Source organism: Selaginella moellendorffii, unplaced genomic scaffold, assembly GCF_000143415.4.
Source record: "Selaginella moellendorffii unplaced genomic scaffold, v1.0 SELMOscaffold_19, whole genome shotgun sequence".
Taxonomy (NCBI): Eukaryota; Viridiplantae; Streptophyta; class Lycopodiopsida; order Selaginellales; family Selaginellaceae; genus Selaginella; species Selaginella moellendorffii.
The window spans coordinates 148,669-166,259 of NW_003314280.1; the positions used below are offsets into that span (position 1 = coordinate 148,669).

The 17,591-nt window shown below is 52.3% G+C and overlaps 7 protein-coding genes across 8 annotated transcripts; 3 read left to right on the top strand and 4 right to left on the bottom strand.

The window, feature by feature from the left end:
- Positions 1-3,090: 3,090 nt before the first annotated feature.
- On the bottom strand, positions 3,091-4,770 carry LOC9651020 (transcription initiation factor TFIID subunit 15). 2 transcript variants are annotated; one of them, XM_024677527.1, is made up of 6 exons: positions 4,546-4,770; positions 4,074-4,480; positions 3,755-3,928; positions 3,610-3,693; positions 3,475-3,556; positions 3,091-3,427 (listed from the first exon to the last, which is right to left on the bottom strand). In XM_024677527.1, the coding sequence occupies exons 1-6, from the start codon at positions 4,660-4,662 to the stop codon at positions 3,128-3,130; spliced, it is 1,164 nt and encodes a 387-aa protein (XP_024533295.1). In that variant the 5' UTR covers positions 4,663-4,770; the 3' UTR covers positions 3,091-3,127. The 2 variants fall into 2 exon arrangements, with proteins under 2 accessions (XP_024533295.1, XP_024533294.1); XM_024677526.1 differs by having other exon boundaries at positions 4,074-4,492.
- Positions 4,771-5,143: 373 nt separating this feature from the next.
- On the bottom strand, positions 5,144-6,405 carry LOC9651021 (SWR1 complex subunit 6). The gene is made up of 4 exons (XM_002972365.2): positions 6,285-6,405; positions 6,129-6,243; positions 5,963-6,075; positions 5,144-5,905 (listed from the first exon to the last, which is right to left on the bottom strand). Exons 1-4 carry the CDS (start codon positions 6,387-6,389, stop codon positions 5,699-5,701), a joined length of 540 nt encoding a protein of 179 aa, XP_002972411.1. The 5' UTR covers positions 6,390-6,405; the 3' UTR covers positions 5,144-5,698.
- LOC9651022 (hydroxyethylthiazole kinase) lies at positions 6,389-7,367 on the top strand. The gene is made up of 2 exons (XM_002972164.2): positions 6,389-6,859; positions 6,911-7,367. Exons 1-2 carry the CDS (start codon positions 6,410-6,412, stop codon positions 7,301-7,303), a joined length of 843 nt encoding a protein of 280 aa, XP_002972210.1. The 5' UTR covers positions 6,389-6,409; the 3' UTR covers positions 7,304-7,367.
- Positions 7,332-9,754, bottom strand: LOC9650402 (regulator of nonsense transcripts UPF3). Its single transcript, XM_024677523.1, has 13 exons — positions 9,381-9,754; positions 9,207-9,313; positions 9,063-9,158; positions 8,927-9,010; positions 8,798-8,874; positions 8,650-8,745; positions 8,461-8,596; positions 8,343-8,413; positions 8,061-8,292; positions 7,911-8,006; positions 7,764-7,852; positions 7,678-7,708; positions 7,332-7,624 (listed from the first exon to the last, which is right to left on the bottom strand). The coding sequence occupies exons 1-13, from the start codon at positions 9,635-9,637 to the stop codon at positions 7,620-7,622; spliced, it is 1,377 nt and encodes a 458-aa protein (XP_024533291.1). The 5' UTR covers positions 9,638-9,754; the 3' UTR covers positions 7,332-7,619.
- On the bottom strand, positions 9,699-11,814 carry LOC9651023 (CDK5RAP3-like protein). The gene is made up of 10 exons (XM_002972367.2): positions 11,720-11,814; positions 11,533-11,667; positions 11,363-11,469; positions 11,225-11,319; positions 11,046-11,181; positions 10,845-10,994; positions 10,379-10,792; positions 10,109-10,317; positions 9,923-10,055; positions 9,699-9,851 (listed from the first exon to the last, which is right to left on the bottom strand). The coding sequence occupies exons 1-10, from the start codon at positions 11,769-11,771 to the stop codon at positions 9,738-9,740; spliced, it is 1,545 nt and encodes a 514-aa protein (XP_002972413.1). The 5' UTR covers positions 11,772-11,814; the 3' UTR covers positions 9,699-9,737.
- A 63-nt stretch (positions 11,815-11,877) lies between these two features.
- LOC9651024 (cullin-4) lies at positions 11,878-15,306 on the top strand. The gene is made up of 17 exons (XM_002972165.2): positions 11,878-12,252; positions 12,304-12,419; positions 12,480-12,826; positions 12,885-13,065; positions 13,121-13,243; positions 13,294-13,581; positions 13,645-13,770; positions 13,829-13,930; positions 13,987-14,040; positions 14,098-14,204; positions 14,257-14,317; positions 14,376-14,507; positions 14,560-14,697; positions 14,746-14,826; positions 14,881-14,961; positions 15,021-15,101; positions 15,165-15,306. The coding sequence occupies exons 1-17, from the start codon at positions 11,898-11,900 to the stop codon at positions 15,276-15,278; spliced, it is 2,487 nt and encodes an 828-aa protein (XP_002972211.2). The 5' UTR covers positions 11,878-11,897; the 3' UTR covers positions 15,279-15,306.
- On the top strand, positions 15,276-17,566 carry LOC9650403 (hexokinase-1). Its single transcript, XM_024677512.1, has 10 exons — positions 15,276-15,518; positions 15,569-15,866; positions 15,933-16,083; positions 16,146-16,328; positions 16,397-16,471; positions 16,526-16,681; positions 16,751-16,849; positions 16,899-17,029; positions 17,087-17,168; positions 17,237-17,566. Exons 1-10 carry the CDS (start codon positions 15,284-15,286, stop codon positions 17,564-17,566), a joined length of 1,740 nt encoding a protein of 579 aa, XP_024533280.1. The 5' UTR covers positions 15,276-15,283.
- Positions 17,567-17,591: the final 25 nt, after the last annotated feature.

Consider the following 17,591-nt stretch of genomic DNA (forward strand, 5'->3'; position numbering starts at 1 on the left):
TTCCCTACTCTCACTCTTACTCTAGTGCCTACTCCAACACCAACTCCTACTCCTGCGCCTACTCCAGTGCCAACTTCTACACTTGCTCCTACTCCTGCACCTCCTCCTGCTCCTACTCCTACTCCCTAAAGGTTGTTTCTTTCCCAAGAAACTCTCACCAAAGTTTAGCCCAAAAGAGAAAAATGAGTACTTTGGTCTCAATTTTTTACCATTTTAATTGTAAGAAGGCTTGTTGGAAAAAGTGTAGCCCCATCTACCACAGTACTCCAAGAATTTGTGATGAAAATGCCTTAATATCCTGCGAGATCCAAGAAAATATAATTTAGAACACCAATTTTGTGAAAAAAAACATCTACATGTCACCAATCTAGATCAATACCAGGTGCTGTTGATATTTTCAGAAAGCCTAGGACCACAAGCACCTCTAAAAACAAATGACATGCAAAACAAAGTTTGGAAGAGCATGAATTTTTGCTGCAAAGATGCCCTTATCTAGCCAAAGAAGAAAATTCTTTTGTATGCCACAAATTTTTTTAAATCCAACACCAAAAATCACCTCTACTTATAGATCCAGGCTATATCTACAAACCCAAATGTACTGTTTAGAGAAATTGGGCCAAGAATCTAGACAAGAAAGGAGAAACCCCAAAATGTTCACTCAACTGAGTCAAGAAACATTGTATCTCCGCAAGGCTTAATAAGCATTATACATTGCCAAAAAGAAGAGCTTAAGACCTATCCAATGTGCCTAAGATCAAGCAAAACCACTACAAGACGAACAAGAAATTGCTCTTGAAATTCTGTGGCCCAAAGAAAAAGAGAAAAATTATGTAATAGAAAGCACTGTATATCACATTGGGTTCACCATTTGTTGGGGGAAAAAGGGGCACCTCCCTTAACACTTGCTCAAACACAAGAAATGCTCTAATGCTCTTCACAAATGCCCCCAACCCCCCCTCCCGCAAGGGTTTTATACAAGAGAGATGGGGAATATTTTGAGGATTAGAATATTCCTTATCTATCTGACACACTCTCTAAGACTTATTTTTGACACTTTTATATGTTATGACATTTGCCATGTGTCAATCCTTTTTATATCCCTTTTTAGAGATTCATTCATAGATTGTTCTGTGTTCATTCCTCAAGCACTTTTTTTGGAGTTCCACTCCTACTCTTGACCTTCCAAATTAGAACTTTTAGTCAAAACATGTTATGCTTGTTAGACTTCCACTTCAACCACTACCATATAGCACCTTTTCAACTCCATTTTAGGGCATAAGGATTTGTGCCTCACACAAGAAACTTCATAAATATATTGCTCGTGATCATATAAAGATGATATAAAAGTCACAATGACTTAATCATCAATCGAGCAATACCATGAACAAGCCTATATTGTTACTTCAAAAGTTTACATGAGTATCAAGTGCCAACTCAATTCAATAAAATGTAACATAAATGCCATACCTTATCAATAGAAATTTACAACACTGAACACTAACAACTTTGTTTACAACACGGATAAGCTCATGCCACTTTCTATTCGACCAAACTCAAAATTAATCTAACACCAAACTACTAACCCATAGCATCCACCAACGAACGTAACCACTCAAGGAAAAATGCCTATGCCCTGTCCAAAAGGAGACTCGGACAACACCACAAAGTCGGCAAACTTTCCTGGCGTCAGCGACCCAACCAAATCCTCCAATGCAGCTGCACACACAGCCGAGGATGTGTACCTGAGTACCAATGCTACACTCACAACAATGCTGCTCTGAGTCTGGCAGCTTTGGGAAAAGGATTTGGCTTAGAATATCACTGACCCGGCCAATTGAAGCAGTGCCTCCTGTCAGCAAGCATAAGCCACAGGTACACCTGAAGATCCATAAGCTGGCAAAGCTTGCAGATCTCTATGTAAGAACTCCATTCGAACGTCATAGATACAGCAACCAGTGTTGAAATCCAACAAGCTGGTTTAAAACTCCAATACCATTTGGGAGAAAATGCTACAATGCCCTTGCCGAGAAACATATGCAAGTTTCTCTACCAACCAAAGATTTCGTGATATGTGGATGGTCACAACAAATGTCCTGGTACAGCTCCTCTTGTTGATAGAAATAAGAGAAATGAAGAAAAGAAAACAAACAAACCTGACTCTTCTCAAGGTAACGTTGCCCCTCTCAAAGCCTAAGAACATCTTTGGTTGGTAGAGAAACTCGCATATGTTTCTCCCAACATTTCGCAAGGGCTTGGATTGTAGCGTTTTCTCGGTAAGGGCTTGAATTGTACCATCGTCCAATGCATCACATTGCTGCTTGCGATGGTGATCGATCCATTTCTTCTTCCTGTGAGAATTTCTTGGTGCTGAAGAAGCCTCTTGTTTCTCACCCCAATCATAGATGAAAGCACACTATCTCGAACCAGCATTTGTATTACCGCCTGCTTAGCTGCTCGCTGATCATTGTTACGATCCATGCAATGCCGCAAATTTGTGAGTGCGAATCATTTCCCACAAAGTTCCTCAGATCCAGCCTGGTAAACTCCTCCACGAGCGCTCTCATCTGCCTACGCCTAATTCCAACCTGAGCAGCACTGCTCTCTCTCACATTCTGCATCTGCCATGGAAAACATCCCCTACCATAAACAACAGCACCTGCATTCCAAGCTAGAAGTATACACGCATGACATCATATAATTGGCTCATGGCTTGTTGGCACGGAACACCCGTAAAGGAGAGATTCACTGCTGGCGAACATCCCACCGGGGAGCCGTAGTACCCCATGTCCGGCCATGGTTAGGACCAAGGTACTTGTAGGTGGTTACCCGAAGTAGCTCATGTCTCTGACCACAGCAAAGGGCATGGTCTGTGATTTATAAGGTTGACACTGAGTAGGAGGTCATCCCGTAAAGAGGAAATTTGCATCCCCCAGAGAGTGTGCGCTTCTAGAAATATTTTGAAAGCATCCAAAACTTCAAAGAAGGCTTTTGATGAGAGGACAAGGGAAGAACTAGCTAGAGGCATTTGGAGACATCCAATTGATGCTTGCAGTTGCAAGTGAACAAATTAAGTATATCTGTACGGTAAAGTTAAACGATAAGAACCTCATTGTAAAATTAATAATATCTATTTTCCACGTCTCTCTCTCACCTGATCTTTGCCTCTATTGCGCTCACGGTAATCCCTCTCTTTGTACCTATCACTGTCATACCTTTCTCGGTAACTTCTACGTTGACCCTCGTCACTGCTGCGAGCGCCATTGTGATCTTCTTTGTTGCGTTTGTCCCTTCGAATCTCTACGTACCCTAGATCTTCTTTGTCCCAGCCAACGGTACCTAACGACTGACCTGGAGCTTCACCTTGTTTAGACTTGAGGCGAAACTTTTTCTTGAGGTTGCCAAACTCGTCGTACATTTCACCGTCATCCTGTGCGCAAGGTGACGTGTATAGCAAATGAGACGAAGCGTGCGTACCTCCTCCAACTCTTTTCGCCGGCGTTTCGTCTCTTCAATTTCGGCTTCATCGAACTCTTTGTAGCCACCCGCGCGCCCTTCCCTGCCGCAGATGATAGGGGGAGTGAGGCACAAGGTTGACAAAATTTTACTTACCGGACACCACCTTCCGTGTGGCCTGGCTTGGTCGTGTTACAAATGTTGCACTTGGTCCGTTTGGCCCAGTTGGTATTTCCACACCTAAGATACCAAACAAGGACAAACCGTGAGAATGAGGAGACGAGCAAAGCAGAGAGCTGACATTGGGCAACTCCAGTCATTTGGGCCGAAAATACTGCCGCGTCCACCACGGCCGGCGGAGTCGGCACCACGTCCTCTGCCACGCCCACCTCCACCCCCTCCACTCCCACTCGATGGCCGTGATGCGCCACAGCGGTTGCAGGAGCCTCGAAACGCAAAGTTTATGTTCCCACAACTGGCAGACCAAGGCACGGCCAAAGGATAAGAAAGTAGCAAGGCAGCAAGCGCGCAGAGATGGATGCACAGCCACCTATACTTCCCATGCACAGAGACAGAGACAGAGAGAGAGCTGATTGAGCTGCTCACCAAGTTCAACAGACCTTGGATTTGGACATGGCCAATCCCCTTCCTGTTGCCAGCATTTGGCGCTCGCAGCGGCGTCACCACCACGTCCACGTCCTCTGCCACCATCAGCCGCCGCATCGGACGCGAGCTCGCCAGCGCCACCAAGCCCGTCACCCACCTCTGGGGCGGCAGGCGGCAGTGGGAGTGGAAGAGTGGGCTCCGCAAGCACCAGGAGTTGCTGCTCAGTGGCTGCGTCTCTCGCCTTGGACTCGGCAATGGAAACTCGAATCAAGTTGCCGTGGAACTCCTTGTTGTCAAACCATTCTACGGCGGCCGAGGCAGCATGTGGATCTTCGTAAGTGACAGTGGCATCCCCCTTGGGTTCATTGCTGGCCTTGTCACGGTATATCCAGATCTTGGGCCGTCCGTGCCGCTTGTCCTTCTGCACGCACCGCTACCGCTCAACTTAAAGAGGAGAAAAGCCCGTCCGCAATGCACTGTGCCTACCTTGATGACCCCAATCTGTCCAAAGTGCTCTGCCAGCAGCGCCTCATCGGTCCCGGCAGGCAGGTTACAGACGTAGACGGAGCTGGTCGCTTGCGGGCCTCCCCGGAGCCCGATCATGGTGCCGCGCCGCGCCCCGCCCCACCCGCCGCTGCCCTAGGAGTGTCTCTAGGGTTCCTATCCCGTTTTGCTACTCAAGAAGATAAAACAACACTGTCTGCGGTTGTGCATCTTCTCCCCCCTCCGCGCTTTCTGTGTCTAGGTAGCTATAGCAAGAAATGCCGTCAAGAAATGCCGTTTTGATTTAACTTGCTACCGCACTGTGCCGTGGGGGCTCAAGGAAGGTGGTGACATGCCTGAGAAAAATACAAAGGTTTGTTCCACAGTAGCTCTCCAACCTTTGTTGTGTAAATCTAAGCAGGCATATGGAGCGGCAGCGGCTTTTTTCAATTCCAGTCTTCCAAGAAGGGTTGACATCCTTGTCCCAAATGCAACATTGCCACAAGAACCAAAGAACCCATGCAAAATGCTAGATGCCATCACCGCTTTGCTTCATGACGAAATCAAGACCAGGATTGTAAGTGGCTTTTAGTTGCCAAAGTAAGCACAGCATTGAGCGGGTGGCTGGAATTTCAGCATGAGCTGAATGCAACTATTGAGCCACGGTTTGGTAGCTTTGAGCGTGCTCTTAAGAAAGCAAGAAAGAAGATGGAGGCAAGTCGTGCTAATCCGCTCCGCTGGCAGTATTTATGTTGCAATCTTATCAGGCCCAGCTCAGTGGCGCGGAGAGACGCATCGGTCTTCTCGAGGACGTGCTCTGTTCGAATGTAAAGTCAGTTGAGTGGTGGCGTCACTTGTCACTCTTCATGTTGCAGGAGCGGCTCCGTGGCACAGAAAAGAAGAGCTTTGAGGGCGGTCCTCGCCGGCTTGATCATGAGCATCACCGTCGTGTAAGTTCGTTCTCTCTTACAGATATTGGTTATGTTGGCACTTTGTGGGCAGAGAGAACTGAGTACCCCAGAGTTGATTGCAACGGTGCGGGCGCGGTGCAACAAGACCAACGAGGTAGTTCCATATAACACACGCAGAGGCTGATTATATGCTCCATGCAGCTGTTGGTTTGAGGTGACGGCGGGGGCAGCGGCGCTAGAGCGAGTCAGGTAACGAACTTTTGGCACCTGGTGTCATTGTGGACGGTTTGGCAGTGGCAGGAGCAGAAGCGAGCAGCGCAGCGTGGGCATGTGTAGTTTGCACTGTAGCCACACACCGCGCAAAAGTGACGCCTCGACGCCCGGCTTGGCGGCCCAACGCCGGCCCTCACGTACGACGGGACATGAGGCGGCAACGATTCCCCCAGGTTGGCCTAGCGAGAGAGAGCATGCCATGAGAGATTGAGGTGTGAGAGACACCCACCACATACCTCTTCAAGGAGGTCGAGGAACGACTTGGGCCCCTTGCTGGCACTCCTCTCCAACGCCAAGGATTGCCTCGTCTTGCGCTTGCTTCCTTTGGGTGGTCGCTTGTGGACGAACACTGGAGTGCGCAACATTGAGAGCGTGACAAGGGAGAGAGAGAGAGAGCCCCACCTGCATCGTCGTCGCCCATGAAGTCATCGTCGTGCTGAGCCTCGGAGGCAGCAGCCGCGACAGCGTCCATTGCAACGTTGTCATTCTCGAGCGCGTCCAGGCGAGCTTGGATGGCCTATACACACATGGGATGAACGCCAAGGGGAGACTGACTACCTGTTGCCTGGCGTTTGGGTCGAGCAGAGCCTCCTCGAGCCTGGCGCCAAGCTTCCGGATCCTGGTGGACGACCTGCGCGGAGTGGCCGCATCCTCGACCTCCATCACAAGGAAACCCTAAGGCAATGGCCAGCTTCCGGGACTTGAGCCGGGCGTCGTGGGGCAGTGAGGCGTGGAAGGCGCTGATGCGGGTGCGCGATGCCGCTCCCGTGGTGCAGTGCATCACCGATTTCTCGGCGTCCATGGAGCTCATGGCTAGCGCTGTCATGGCGACTGGAGCAAGCCCGGCCATGGTGCATGCCGTGGAAGAGATCCGCGAGTTCACGGCCAGCCGGGCCAATGCCGTGTGCATCAACGTGGGAACGCTGTCGCCCGAGTGGCTCTTCTCCATGAAGGTGGCGGCTGCGCAGGCTGAGGAGCTCCAAAAGATATGGGTACTGGATCCAGTGGGCGCTGGTGCCACCAAGTTTCGCACCGCCAAGTGCCTGGAGCTCATCAACCTGCGGCCCACCGTCATCCGGGGCAACCAGATGGAGATCATGGCCCTGGCCGGGGCCTCGGCGTCGCCCAACAAGGTAGAGCAATAGCTAGCAGCATCTCGTAACTTGCCAAGTCTTCCCCCCTAGGATGGCTCCAACCCCACCAGCGATGGCCTCGAGGCTGCCAAGGAGCTGGCGCGCATCTCTCAATCCATCGTCTGCGTGTCGGGAGCCATGGACCTGGTGACCGACGGCAAGCGCGTGCTGGGCGTGAGCAACGGCGTGCCCATGATGCACAAGATCACAGCATCCGGGAGTGCCATGACTGGCCTCATTGCGGCCTTCGTCTCCGTCCACCCGCCCCCCCGGGCCCTCGAGGCTGCTGCCTTCGCTCTCGCAATCTTTGGCCTCGCCGGCGAGCTGGGAATGGAGAAAGCCAGCGGCCCCGCCTCGCTCGCCATGCATCTCGTCGATGCACTTCACCAGCTCGCTTCCGAGGAGTCGCTGGTAACATCGCGCATCAAGATTGGCCAGATCTAGCTGATCTCTCCTCTCTCTTTCTCAAAGAAAACCCACATATATAACTTATATAAAATCCACTGTCTCCGGCTCCTTCACATAGGTACAAGGAAAAGGCTGTGTTGCGTCCTCTATACATTTCACATGTACGTATGTACCTCTTCCTCCTTGCCTCCGTCTCCGAAAAATTGAAGGCCCGGCTGCCGGCGCGTCGCGTCGTCTCGCTTCAAAGCCCACTTTACCGATGGATCCAAGCTAGCCGGCCTCGCACCCGGCTCATCACAGCAGCACCGCATGCATGCTGGTTGTCCGCCCGTTTGTGAGTTAGATAGTACACTCATCCTGCAGTGCACTCAATCAGGTGCCCACACGGCAAGCAGGCAGGCGTGGCTTACCTGTTTTCTGAACCGCAACCCACACCTGCTTCTGCACGTAGCACCAAGAACAAGAATGAGCCTTTGGCACCGACATAGAACCCTACCTCTGTGCAGCCGAAGGGTGTTGACGCTGCACCTCCCCTCTTGGCAGCCACATGCTCAGAGTCTCTAGGACCCTTCCGACGAAATGCACCTGATGAAGCAAAGCCAGCGAGTTAAACAAATCAAACCACCGGCTAAGGCTTGTCTACCGTTTTCAACAGCACCATTTCTCCCGTCCGTCTCGTTGTCAAGGTCGCTTCCCAGCCGGGGCCTGGTGTCGCACTTTACATCTCCAGGATCAACCTCTGCACGTGTGCGGAGCGTGATAAACAAGCAAGATGAAGATCTCAACGTCTCACCAGAATCCATGGAATCCAGGCGTCGACGAGGGGTCCAAACAGGACGGTCAGGCCGATCCTTATTTCTCAGCCTCCGACCATCCGTTGTTGCGCTAGAATCTGCTTCCGCCACGGATTGCCTCGCAGCCTGCAACTTGGACGCCCGCCCGGAACTGTAGCCCGAATGCTTGTACGTTGAAGGCGACTGCCCAGGAGATACCGGGGGGCGCCCACGTGAATTGTATCCGGAATCCTGCAAGGCTTGCTCTCAAAACCCACTGCAGGAAGACAAAGGCAGCTTACAGTCTTGTCCTTGATCGGCCTACGGGTGTGTCTTAGCGCATCTGAGTCCACCGGCTTGGGATCACCCTCGCCTGCACGTGAAGAATGTTAACAAAGATCTCAGTAACTCCGCTTCAACCTGCTGGTGTTTCATCTGCCTCTTTAAAATGACCATTCTCGTCCCCTGCTTCGCGGTTCTGCTTCTTTTCCTTGAACTCCCGTTTCTTGTGTTCCCGGCGCACATACGTGGGAGAATCTTTGGCATCTGCTGGCGGCTGAAAGCACACCCGTAAGTCACAGACGTAATTGCACAAGCAGCAATCATTACCACAGCCTTTCCCTTATCACCACGCTTCTGGATGACGAAGCCCGAAGGTGGAGGCCCCATGATAGAACCAGAGCGAAATCCTGCTTTTGCTGCTCTCTGTGCATGAAGTGTAAGAGTGTCCGCTAAAGCAGATCAATGCAATCTCTACCTGGGCAGACTTGGCTGCTCGTTTCTGGCGGACATACTCCATCAAGGGAGTAACTATAACACCTTCTCTGGACGAGCCTGGGAACAAAAGGCACGGTATAGTGTTCGCATGAGAATCATATGAAGAAACCTGGCCTTTCCAGCTGGACATCGGCACTCGGCAGAAGCTCGGCTGCTTTACCCAACGTGTCCACAAACTCCAAGTAATCCGGGTCTGTCCAGCAGTGTCGCAACACAAATGCCTTGTCAATCGAAAGGTGAGGTACCTCTCAGGATGCTTCCTTCGCGACCGTCCTTCTTCACTCGCAAATCCGGCACGCGTTGGTAGGGTGCGTACTCCACCATGGCTTTATACTGCGAGCCTGCAAGCTTGACCATTTGGTAAGACCGTGAAAAGGAGGCGCCCCCACCTTTCTCGTTCACAAAGACATGTCCATGGAAATCCTCATGGAAAGCAAGCACGTCCTCTGGCCTCTCGAACTCGATATAGGCGCGAGAGTGGATTTGGTTTCTGTGGCTGCAAAAGAAAGGAGGAACCTCTAAACCAGCTCAAGGGAGAAAGCAAACGCGGAATTGGGACTCACGTCGATTTCCCAGGCCGGAACAGCATCCACAGGTAAGGCCTGGCAAACCTGGTTTGGATCCGGGACACCAAGGCGTCTTCCGAGAGTGTGGGAGGCAGGCGGCGGACCACAACCTTGGTTCGCGACAGGGGATCCTTCATCGCACACACGCTACTGCTCTGCCACTCTTGCTGCTTGGCTAGCAGTGATGAGTAAGCTCCCGCCGCCGCATACGCTCCCTTGGCCTGCCACTGCTTCTTGTCGCGCTCCCGACCCATCCTTCGGCGGCATCGTCCCGCTCCAAAACCCTAGCCCTTCCCCTACACTCTCAAACCCTAATCCCCTACTTTTATCTTTTGCGAGTCGAACCCTTTGTTTCTACACAACAACGTTTATCTCCCCGATTATATTGACGAGCCTGCCGCTGTAGAGGCGGGACAGGGCCTCCTCCACGCTGCGCTTGAGCTCTCGCGTCTTGGAGACGAGCTCTTCCTGATGCCAACCCATGCACACGCACAAGCACGATCAGATTCTCGTGTGTGAGCCGCCGGAGAGGCACCTACCTGCTTGGGCCATGACGACGACAAAGCGTTCCGCAGCTCCACCTTCTTGTGCTCTACATCCCTCAAGCTGTTGAGACACTTGGCCTCGCTCTGTTTCTTCTCCTTGAGCGACGCCTCTAGCCTGTCCACAAACCTGCAAAGCAAATCCAAGCAAGCCGTCGCCCACAAAATACGCGCTACACGTACCTCTCCGACGTTAACATGAGCACCAAGTCTCTCGTCCTGCTGCTCGTCACCAAGTCCAGCGCTACGGAGATGTCGCCCCCCATTTCTTTCAAGACCTGGGAGCTGTATTGCGGTAAAGACGCCGAGGCAACTGCCTGTATCTGGCTCTGCAGTGCTGCTGTCGCACTGTTGTCCAGCTCCTCCACTCTCTGAACAAGAAATGCTCTCACCTGCAAAACAAAGCAAAGCTTTTGCACGTTAATACACGAGAACCAAGCCAAAGGGGCTCACCTCAAGGAGATCACTCAGAAGATTGTTTCGATACTGGGAGTCCACCAGGCGACAAAACGGAGCAAGAGAAGAGCCATAGCCTTGGACTGCCGAACCAGCCTTTTCGAATCCCAATGGATCCTCGTGACCTTCAGCACCCTGTTCCACGTCAATATCCCACACGATTCCCGCGCTCTCCTCGTCGTCGTCACACTTGGACTCCACTAGCCTTGTGTCAGCCAGATCTATATCCCATTGTATCTCGTCAGTTTCCAGCTGAGTAGCAGCCTCAGGTAGCTGGTCACACTGGATGCCTTGTGCGCCAGGCACTCCTGCTGCAGGGTCAGTGTTATCATGGGGAGGAAAGTCGGTCCCGACATCCAACGGAGTGTCCCGAACATCCTTCAAAGCTGCCAGAAGGACCGAGCCTTGAACCTGCAAGGGCGGCGGCGAAATGAGAAAAGCAAGCGCTGCAAGCGCTTTTCACCTGAGCGTACGTGTGAGCATACGAGGCGTAGACCTCATAGAGGTGCACGGCGTCATCAACTCTGCGACGACAAAGGATGTCCTTGAGAGTGGAGAGAATCCCAGGCAAAGAGCTGACGCTGGCCAAGAGCTCGCTCCTCACGTTCACTCCCTGGCACATCGAATGTCAGCCACAAGCGAGGGCGGCGGGAACACAAGTTACTGCGATGCCAAGCTCCCGGCAGGCGTGTTGGTACTTGGAAGCCGATGCAAGGGCATTGCGCTTGAACTCGGCCTCTTTACGCTCCAGGTCTGCCAGCTGCTGTTGCAGCCTGGCGATCTGCTTCTTTACAAAGGGGCTGCGACGCAAGTCAGTGGTGGATCAAAGCTAGTGAGGCTTACATGTCGTAATTCACGTTGTGGAGCATGAGTTGCGCGGCCTCGCCCAGATAGAGATTGTCTTTCTCGTAAGCATGCACAATGGCGTCCCATTCCCTCTGTGTGGAAGGTGAGAAGTGTAGCTAGAGTGCATTCCCATACCCCTGGACCGGACGTGGCTAGCCGGGCAAAGACACCCTTGTCTGGTTGGGCGGCGCTTGTGCTGAGGGCGATGTCCCGGATCCTGCGTGCTTCCAGGTATCCCACAGCTGCCATGCCACCGAGGAGAGAGCTTGTCAAAGGGCGGGGGTGAGTGCGATGGATATACTCACACTCGGGGCTCAAGCTCAGCAGCCATGGGTCGCCCTGCTTGGGCAGGCGGGCAAACGCCGGGGCGATTCTGGCACGGATCTGCGCGAGTTTCTTCCTCCACTCGCCATGCATCCAGCGGCGATCAACGAGCCAATCTGCGCGCGCAGCCAGCTAGTGGGTCAAGCAGAGGGCTCAGAGCGTACGCACCAGCTAGCTTGGCGTAGGCGATGTCAATGGGCAGCTCGCGCGATCCATCCATCCCTGCTTGCCTTGCCCTAGGTGTAAGGGGGGTCCTCTTTTTAGGGTTGCGCAGGAATGCGGGGGCGAGCTGCAAGGGCAGGGTGGACACTTCTCGGTAGCTGAGACCGGCGGGCTGCCCAGTTTCATGTCTCAGAAGCGCAGGCTGGCCAGCCTCAGCAGCAGCAATACCCCTGGCGGCTGTGCGAGTGGCGGCGGCGGCGGCGGCGACTCCCCCTCCACCATCATCATGTCCGCCACCAAGAAGCCCAAGTCACTCGAGTCTGCCGCCATGGACAAGAATGGGGTGGAAGGCTTGAGCTCGGAGCAGGGCATGGTTGTGGATGTCAAGGCGACGGGCCACGGGCTGAGCGTGGCCAGCCCCGTCACCGCAGTCGGCCTCGCCGGTGGAAGCAACAGCACCGGGACAACGGCCAATCTCAGCCGCAAGAAGGCAACGCCGCCCCAGCCGACCAAGAAGCTGGTCATCAAGCCCTTCAAAGGTATCCATTCCATCCCCGCCTTTCCTTAAACCCCTGTCGCATTTCTGGCAGACAAGCCCAAGCTGCCGGCCAACTTTGAAGACGCTACCTGGGACAAGATTAGAGCCGCCGTGAGCGCCATCCACGTAAAGCAGCCCGTCTCTTGTAGTCTGGAGCAGCTCTATCAGGTATCGTAGTCGTTCTTCTCCTTCAAAATCTTCTGTTTCGCTTCATCGGGGGTGTTTCAGAACGTGGAAGATCTGTGCTTGCACAAGCTTTCGGGAAACCTGTACCAGCGTCTGCAACAAGAATGTGAAACGCACATTTCCGCCAAGCTGTATGCTTTGGTCGGCCAGAGCCCTGATCCCGTCGTCTTTCTCTCCCATGTGGAAAGATGCTGGCAGGATCACTGCGACCAAATGCTCATGATCAGGAGCATTGCACTCTACCTTGACCGCACCTACGTCATACAAAACTCCAGCGTGCGCTCACTCTGGGACATGGGCTTGCAGCTCTTTCGGAAGCATCTCACGTCTTGTCCGGAGGTTGAGCACAAGACAGTTACTGGGATACTGAGGCTCATTGAGAAGGAAAGGTACGCAAAGCAGTGAGAGACATCGAGGAGCACTCTTAACTATTTCTGCATTGCTCAGGACGGGGGAAACTGTTGATCGCACACTTCTTAAGCATCTCTTGAGAATGTTTAGTGCGCTTGGAACATACAGTGAAAGCTTTGAGAAACCATTTATCGACTGCACGGCTGAGTTTTACGCGGCTGAAGGAACACGATACATGCAACAGACTGATGTGCCTGACTACCTTAGGCACGTGGAGGTATGCAGATTTTCTGCTGTAGCGCTGGTGTTGATCCTCGAATGCTGAATTATAGGCCAGGTTGCACGAAGAGAACGAGAGATGCTTGCTTTATCTGGATGCCAACACTCGTAAGCACTTGATATCTACCTCAGAGAAGCAGTTGCTTGAGCGCCATTCTCCCACCATTTTGGATAAGGTTGTTCTTTTCCTTTCGTACAAAACGGCTTACTTTCGCGGCCTTTGCAGGGTTTTGGAATGCTTATGGACGCAAATCGTGTCGCGGACCTTCACCGTATGTACCTTTTACTTGCCAGAGTCGGTGCACTGGAGTCTCTAAAGCAAGCCCTTAGCGCGTACATCAAGGCAACTGGTCATAGCATTATCGTGGACGAGGAGAAGGACAAGGACATGGTTTCTACGCTGCTGGATTTCAAGGCCCGGCTTGATATGATCTGGGAGGAAAGCTTTTCGAAGAACGAACCGTTTGCAAACACAATCAAAGAGGCGTTTGAGCATCTTATAAATTTGAGACAGGTTGGTAATACTCTTACAACAACGTTGTTATTTTTTCTGAGTTTTGTTCTGTGCTGATTTTAGAACCGACCTGCGGAGCTCATTGCTAAATTTATAGATGGAAAGCTAAGAGCTGGGAACAAAGGAACGTCTGAAGAAGAACTCGAGAGTATGCTTGACAAAGTTTTGGTCCTTTTCAGATACATTCAAGTGAGGCTACTCTTTATCTAGAATAGGTTTTATCTGACTCTTTTCTTTGATTTTGCAGGGTAAGGATGTCTTTGAAGCATTTTACAAAAAGGATCTGGCAAAACGCTTGCTATTGGGCAAAAGCGCATCTATCGATGCTGAAAAGTCCATGATTTCGAAGGTACTTTTTCATACTTGACTAGTTTCAGCGTTAAACGGGCATTGTCGTTGTTCCAGCTAAAAACTGAGTGTGGTAGTCAATTTACAAATAAACTCGAAGGCATGTTCAAGGTACGCCTGTATTTTTTTGTATCCAATCAGCATCTTTGCCGAGCATTGAGTTCCCAGGACATTGAACTTTCAAGGGAAATAAACGAGTCCTTTAAGCAATCCTCACAAGCCAGGACAAAGCTACCAGCTGGAATTGAGATGAATGTGCATGTGTTGACCACCGGGTATGGACAGATCACTTGGTTTTTGCTATTTGACGCCCTTGCATGCACGCAGGTATTGGCCTACGTACCCGCCTATGGATATTCGTCTTCCTCATGAACTCAATGTCTATCAGGTGCCTCGTGTTCTGGCTATCAAAGTTCGCGTTTTGATTTAATTGTCATTTCTCGCAGGACATATTCAAGCAATTTTACTTGAGCAAGCACAGTGGCAGGCGGCTGATGTGGCAGAATTCTTTGGGTCATTGTGTTTTGAAAGCCGAGTTTCCCAAGGGTAAGAGGGAACTATCTGTTTCACTATTTCAGGTGAGCTTCCTTTCTGAGCGGTGGTGTGGAAGTTCTAAGCTGAAATTGCCAGACGGTGGTACTTATGCTTTTCAACGATTCATTAAGGCTTAGCTTTCAAGACATAAAGGACTCAACGGGTATTGAAGACAAAGAGCTCCGCAGGACTCTGCAGTCCTTGGCTTGCGGCAAGGTTCGAATTTTGCAAAAGGTGGGCACGGAAATCTTCTCTTTAGCTAGACTCATGTTGAGCTACCAGCAACCCAAAGGGAGAGAGGTGGAGGACGACGACGTGTTTACGTTCAATGAGGACTTCACGGCTCCTTTGTTCCGGATCAAGGTTTTGGACATGCCTAACGCGAAATTGCCCGTCCTCATCCTCCTTTGTTTTCAGGTGAATGCAATACAGCTCAAAGAGACGGTTGAAGAGAATGCAAGTACCACAGAGAGAGTATTCCAGGATCGGCAGTATCAGGTTTGCATGGGGGGATGGGTGCTGCTTGGGGTTCCTCTCACTTGAGAGCTTGATTGCAGATTGATGCGGCCATTGTAAGAATTATGAAGACTAGGAAGGTCCTGAGCCACACTTTACTGATAACGGAGCTGTTCCAACAGGTAAGGCCTGGCTGCTGTTGGAATGTGGTGCCGACGCTGGATATGTTTTTTGTGTGTGACCAGCTCAAGTTCCCTATAAAGCCAGCGGACTTGAAGAAACGTATCGAGAGCCTGATCGACCGCGAGTACTTGGAGCGAGACAAGAACAACCCTCAGGTATACAATTATCTCGCATGAATGCCATGGCGACCACGCATTTGTACTCTCTGGGTTGTGTGAGTGTGTACGAGCTCAAGGGCCTCGTCTTGGTGTACATGGTGTGGTTTATAGACATACATAATTGGGCAATTTCGGTTAGGAAGGACGAGACAACGAAACGGAAGCAGCGGCAGCGCGTGTGGCGAGTGATGGGCCTGCTGGACACGGACGCGTGGTTGATGCTGTACGAGGGCGTGGCCGCGTCGTGGCCGACTCTAGGTAAAGATCGCTCTCACAGTCACAACACCGTTTATACCACCCCTGATCAGAGGAGCGGGAAGTGGTGGAGAATGTGGGCAAGGCCGGGGTTGCGGTGGCGCTGTTTGTGTGCACCGCGCTGTCGTGCGCGGTGGCAGCCATGGTGGTGAACAAGCAGATGCAGAAGAATGTCAACTGGGGGCGGGTGCAGGCCACCATCAAAGAGTTCCGGGACGGTTGCGCCACGCCACTGCAGAGGCTGCAGAAGCTGGCGGCGGACATGCACAAGGAGATGATTGCCGGGCTGGCCAAAGACGGTGGCAGCAAGCTCAAGATGCTGCTCTCGTTTGTGGAGAAGTTGCCTTCGGGGTGCGCTTGATCCACCTTTGCCTCGTGAACCAACAGACAAAACACGTAACACTTTCCTCCCTTTAGGAACGAGAGTGGCCTGTTTTACGGGCTGGACCTGGGGGGCACCAATTTTAGAGTCCTCAGAGTCCAACTGGGTGGCAAGGACAAGCGCATCGTCAAGCAGGAGTACGAGGTGGTGTCCATCCCCCCAAGGCTGATGATTGGCAGCAATGAGGTTGGATGGACCGCTCTGTGGCTTGGGTAATGAAGCTAACCAAGCACGCCGTCTGTTTCCAGGACCTGTTCGACTACATTGCGCAAGTCTTGGCCAAGTTTGTGGCCAAAGAGGGTAACGACTGCAAGCTGGCTCCGGGCCACAAACGGGAGCTCGGCTTCACTTTCTCATTTCCCGTGTCGCAGCAATCCATTGACTCGGGAACGCTCGTCAAGTGGACCAAAGGCTTTGCCATAGCTGAGACGGTATACTAGCTGCTTGTGCTATTAAGCTATTAAGCCCATCTCCGTTTTCCATGTATGCGCTGCTCAAGGTGGGCAAGGACGTTGTCAAGGAGCTGCAAGCTGCGATGATGAGGCAGAAGATGGACATGCGAGTTGCTGCGCTGGTACTCACTGTTGTTTACAGGCTCACTATTGTCTTAACGCCGAATGATACGCAGGTGAACGACACGACGGGGACGTTGGCGGGGGGCCGTTACCGCAACGACGACGTTATGATGGGGCTGATTCTGGGGACGGGCTCCAATGCCTGCTACGTGGAGCAGACGAGTGCCATTCCCAAGTGGCCGCCGGGGCTTCCCAAGCCGGAAATTACTGTACCGGGAATCCTACTTGCTCTCCTCGCCTATATATGCTTATGCTAACCCGAGGCCGGCCAACTGCAGGTGATCAACATGGAATGGGGGAACTTCTGGTCCTCGCACCTTCCAAAGACCAAGGTTGACGACGACCTGGACGCGGACAGCGTCAACCCCGGAGATCAGGTGAGATGCTTGCAATTGCTTGTACAGCTGACGCAGCTGTGCCTGGTAGGCGTTTGAGAAGCTGTTTTCGGGAATGTACCTGGGTGACATTGTGAGGAGGGTCATTCTCAAGCTTGCGCAGGATGCTTGCCTGTTTGGCGGCAGCATACCAAAGAACCTCACGTCCCCATTCGTTCTCAGGTAAGCCCCATTAGGATTAGGATGACCACGCTGGCTGGTTGTGGGCGCCGCGCGCAGGACTCCAGATGTGTCATGCATGCATGCGGACGAGAGCGCCGACCTTAAAGAAGTGGCCAAGGTTATCAAGGCGGCATTTGGGGTGCTCTCCCACAATCTCCCGCTTGTTGCCGTGCACAGCCTAACACCGTTCTTTCCGTGCTTGTGTAGGTCCGCAGCCTGCCAGTGGAGACGCGCAAGGTGATAATCGAGATATGTGACATTGCGGCTCAACGCGGTGCGCGGCTGGTGGCCGCTGGCATTGTGGGCATCCTGAGAAAGATTGGAAGGGAAGGGAAGGACGTGCGAACCGTGGTGGGAATGGACGGAGGGCTGTACGAGCACTACCCAAAGTTCCGCGGGTGCCTGCACGAGGCACTCGGGGAGCTGCTTGGCAAGGAAGGATCGGCCAACGTCGTCATCGAGCTGTCCAAGGACGGGTCGGGGCTGGGCGCTGCGCTGCTCGCGGCCTCTCACTCCGTCGCTCTGCAAAAGGCTTGACTTGTTGGATGATGACGATAAACGT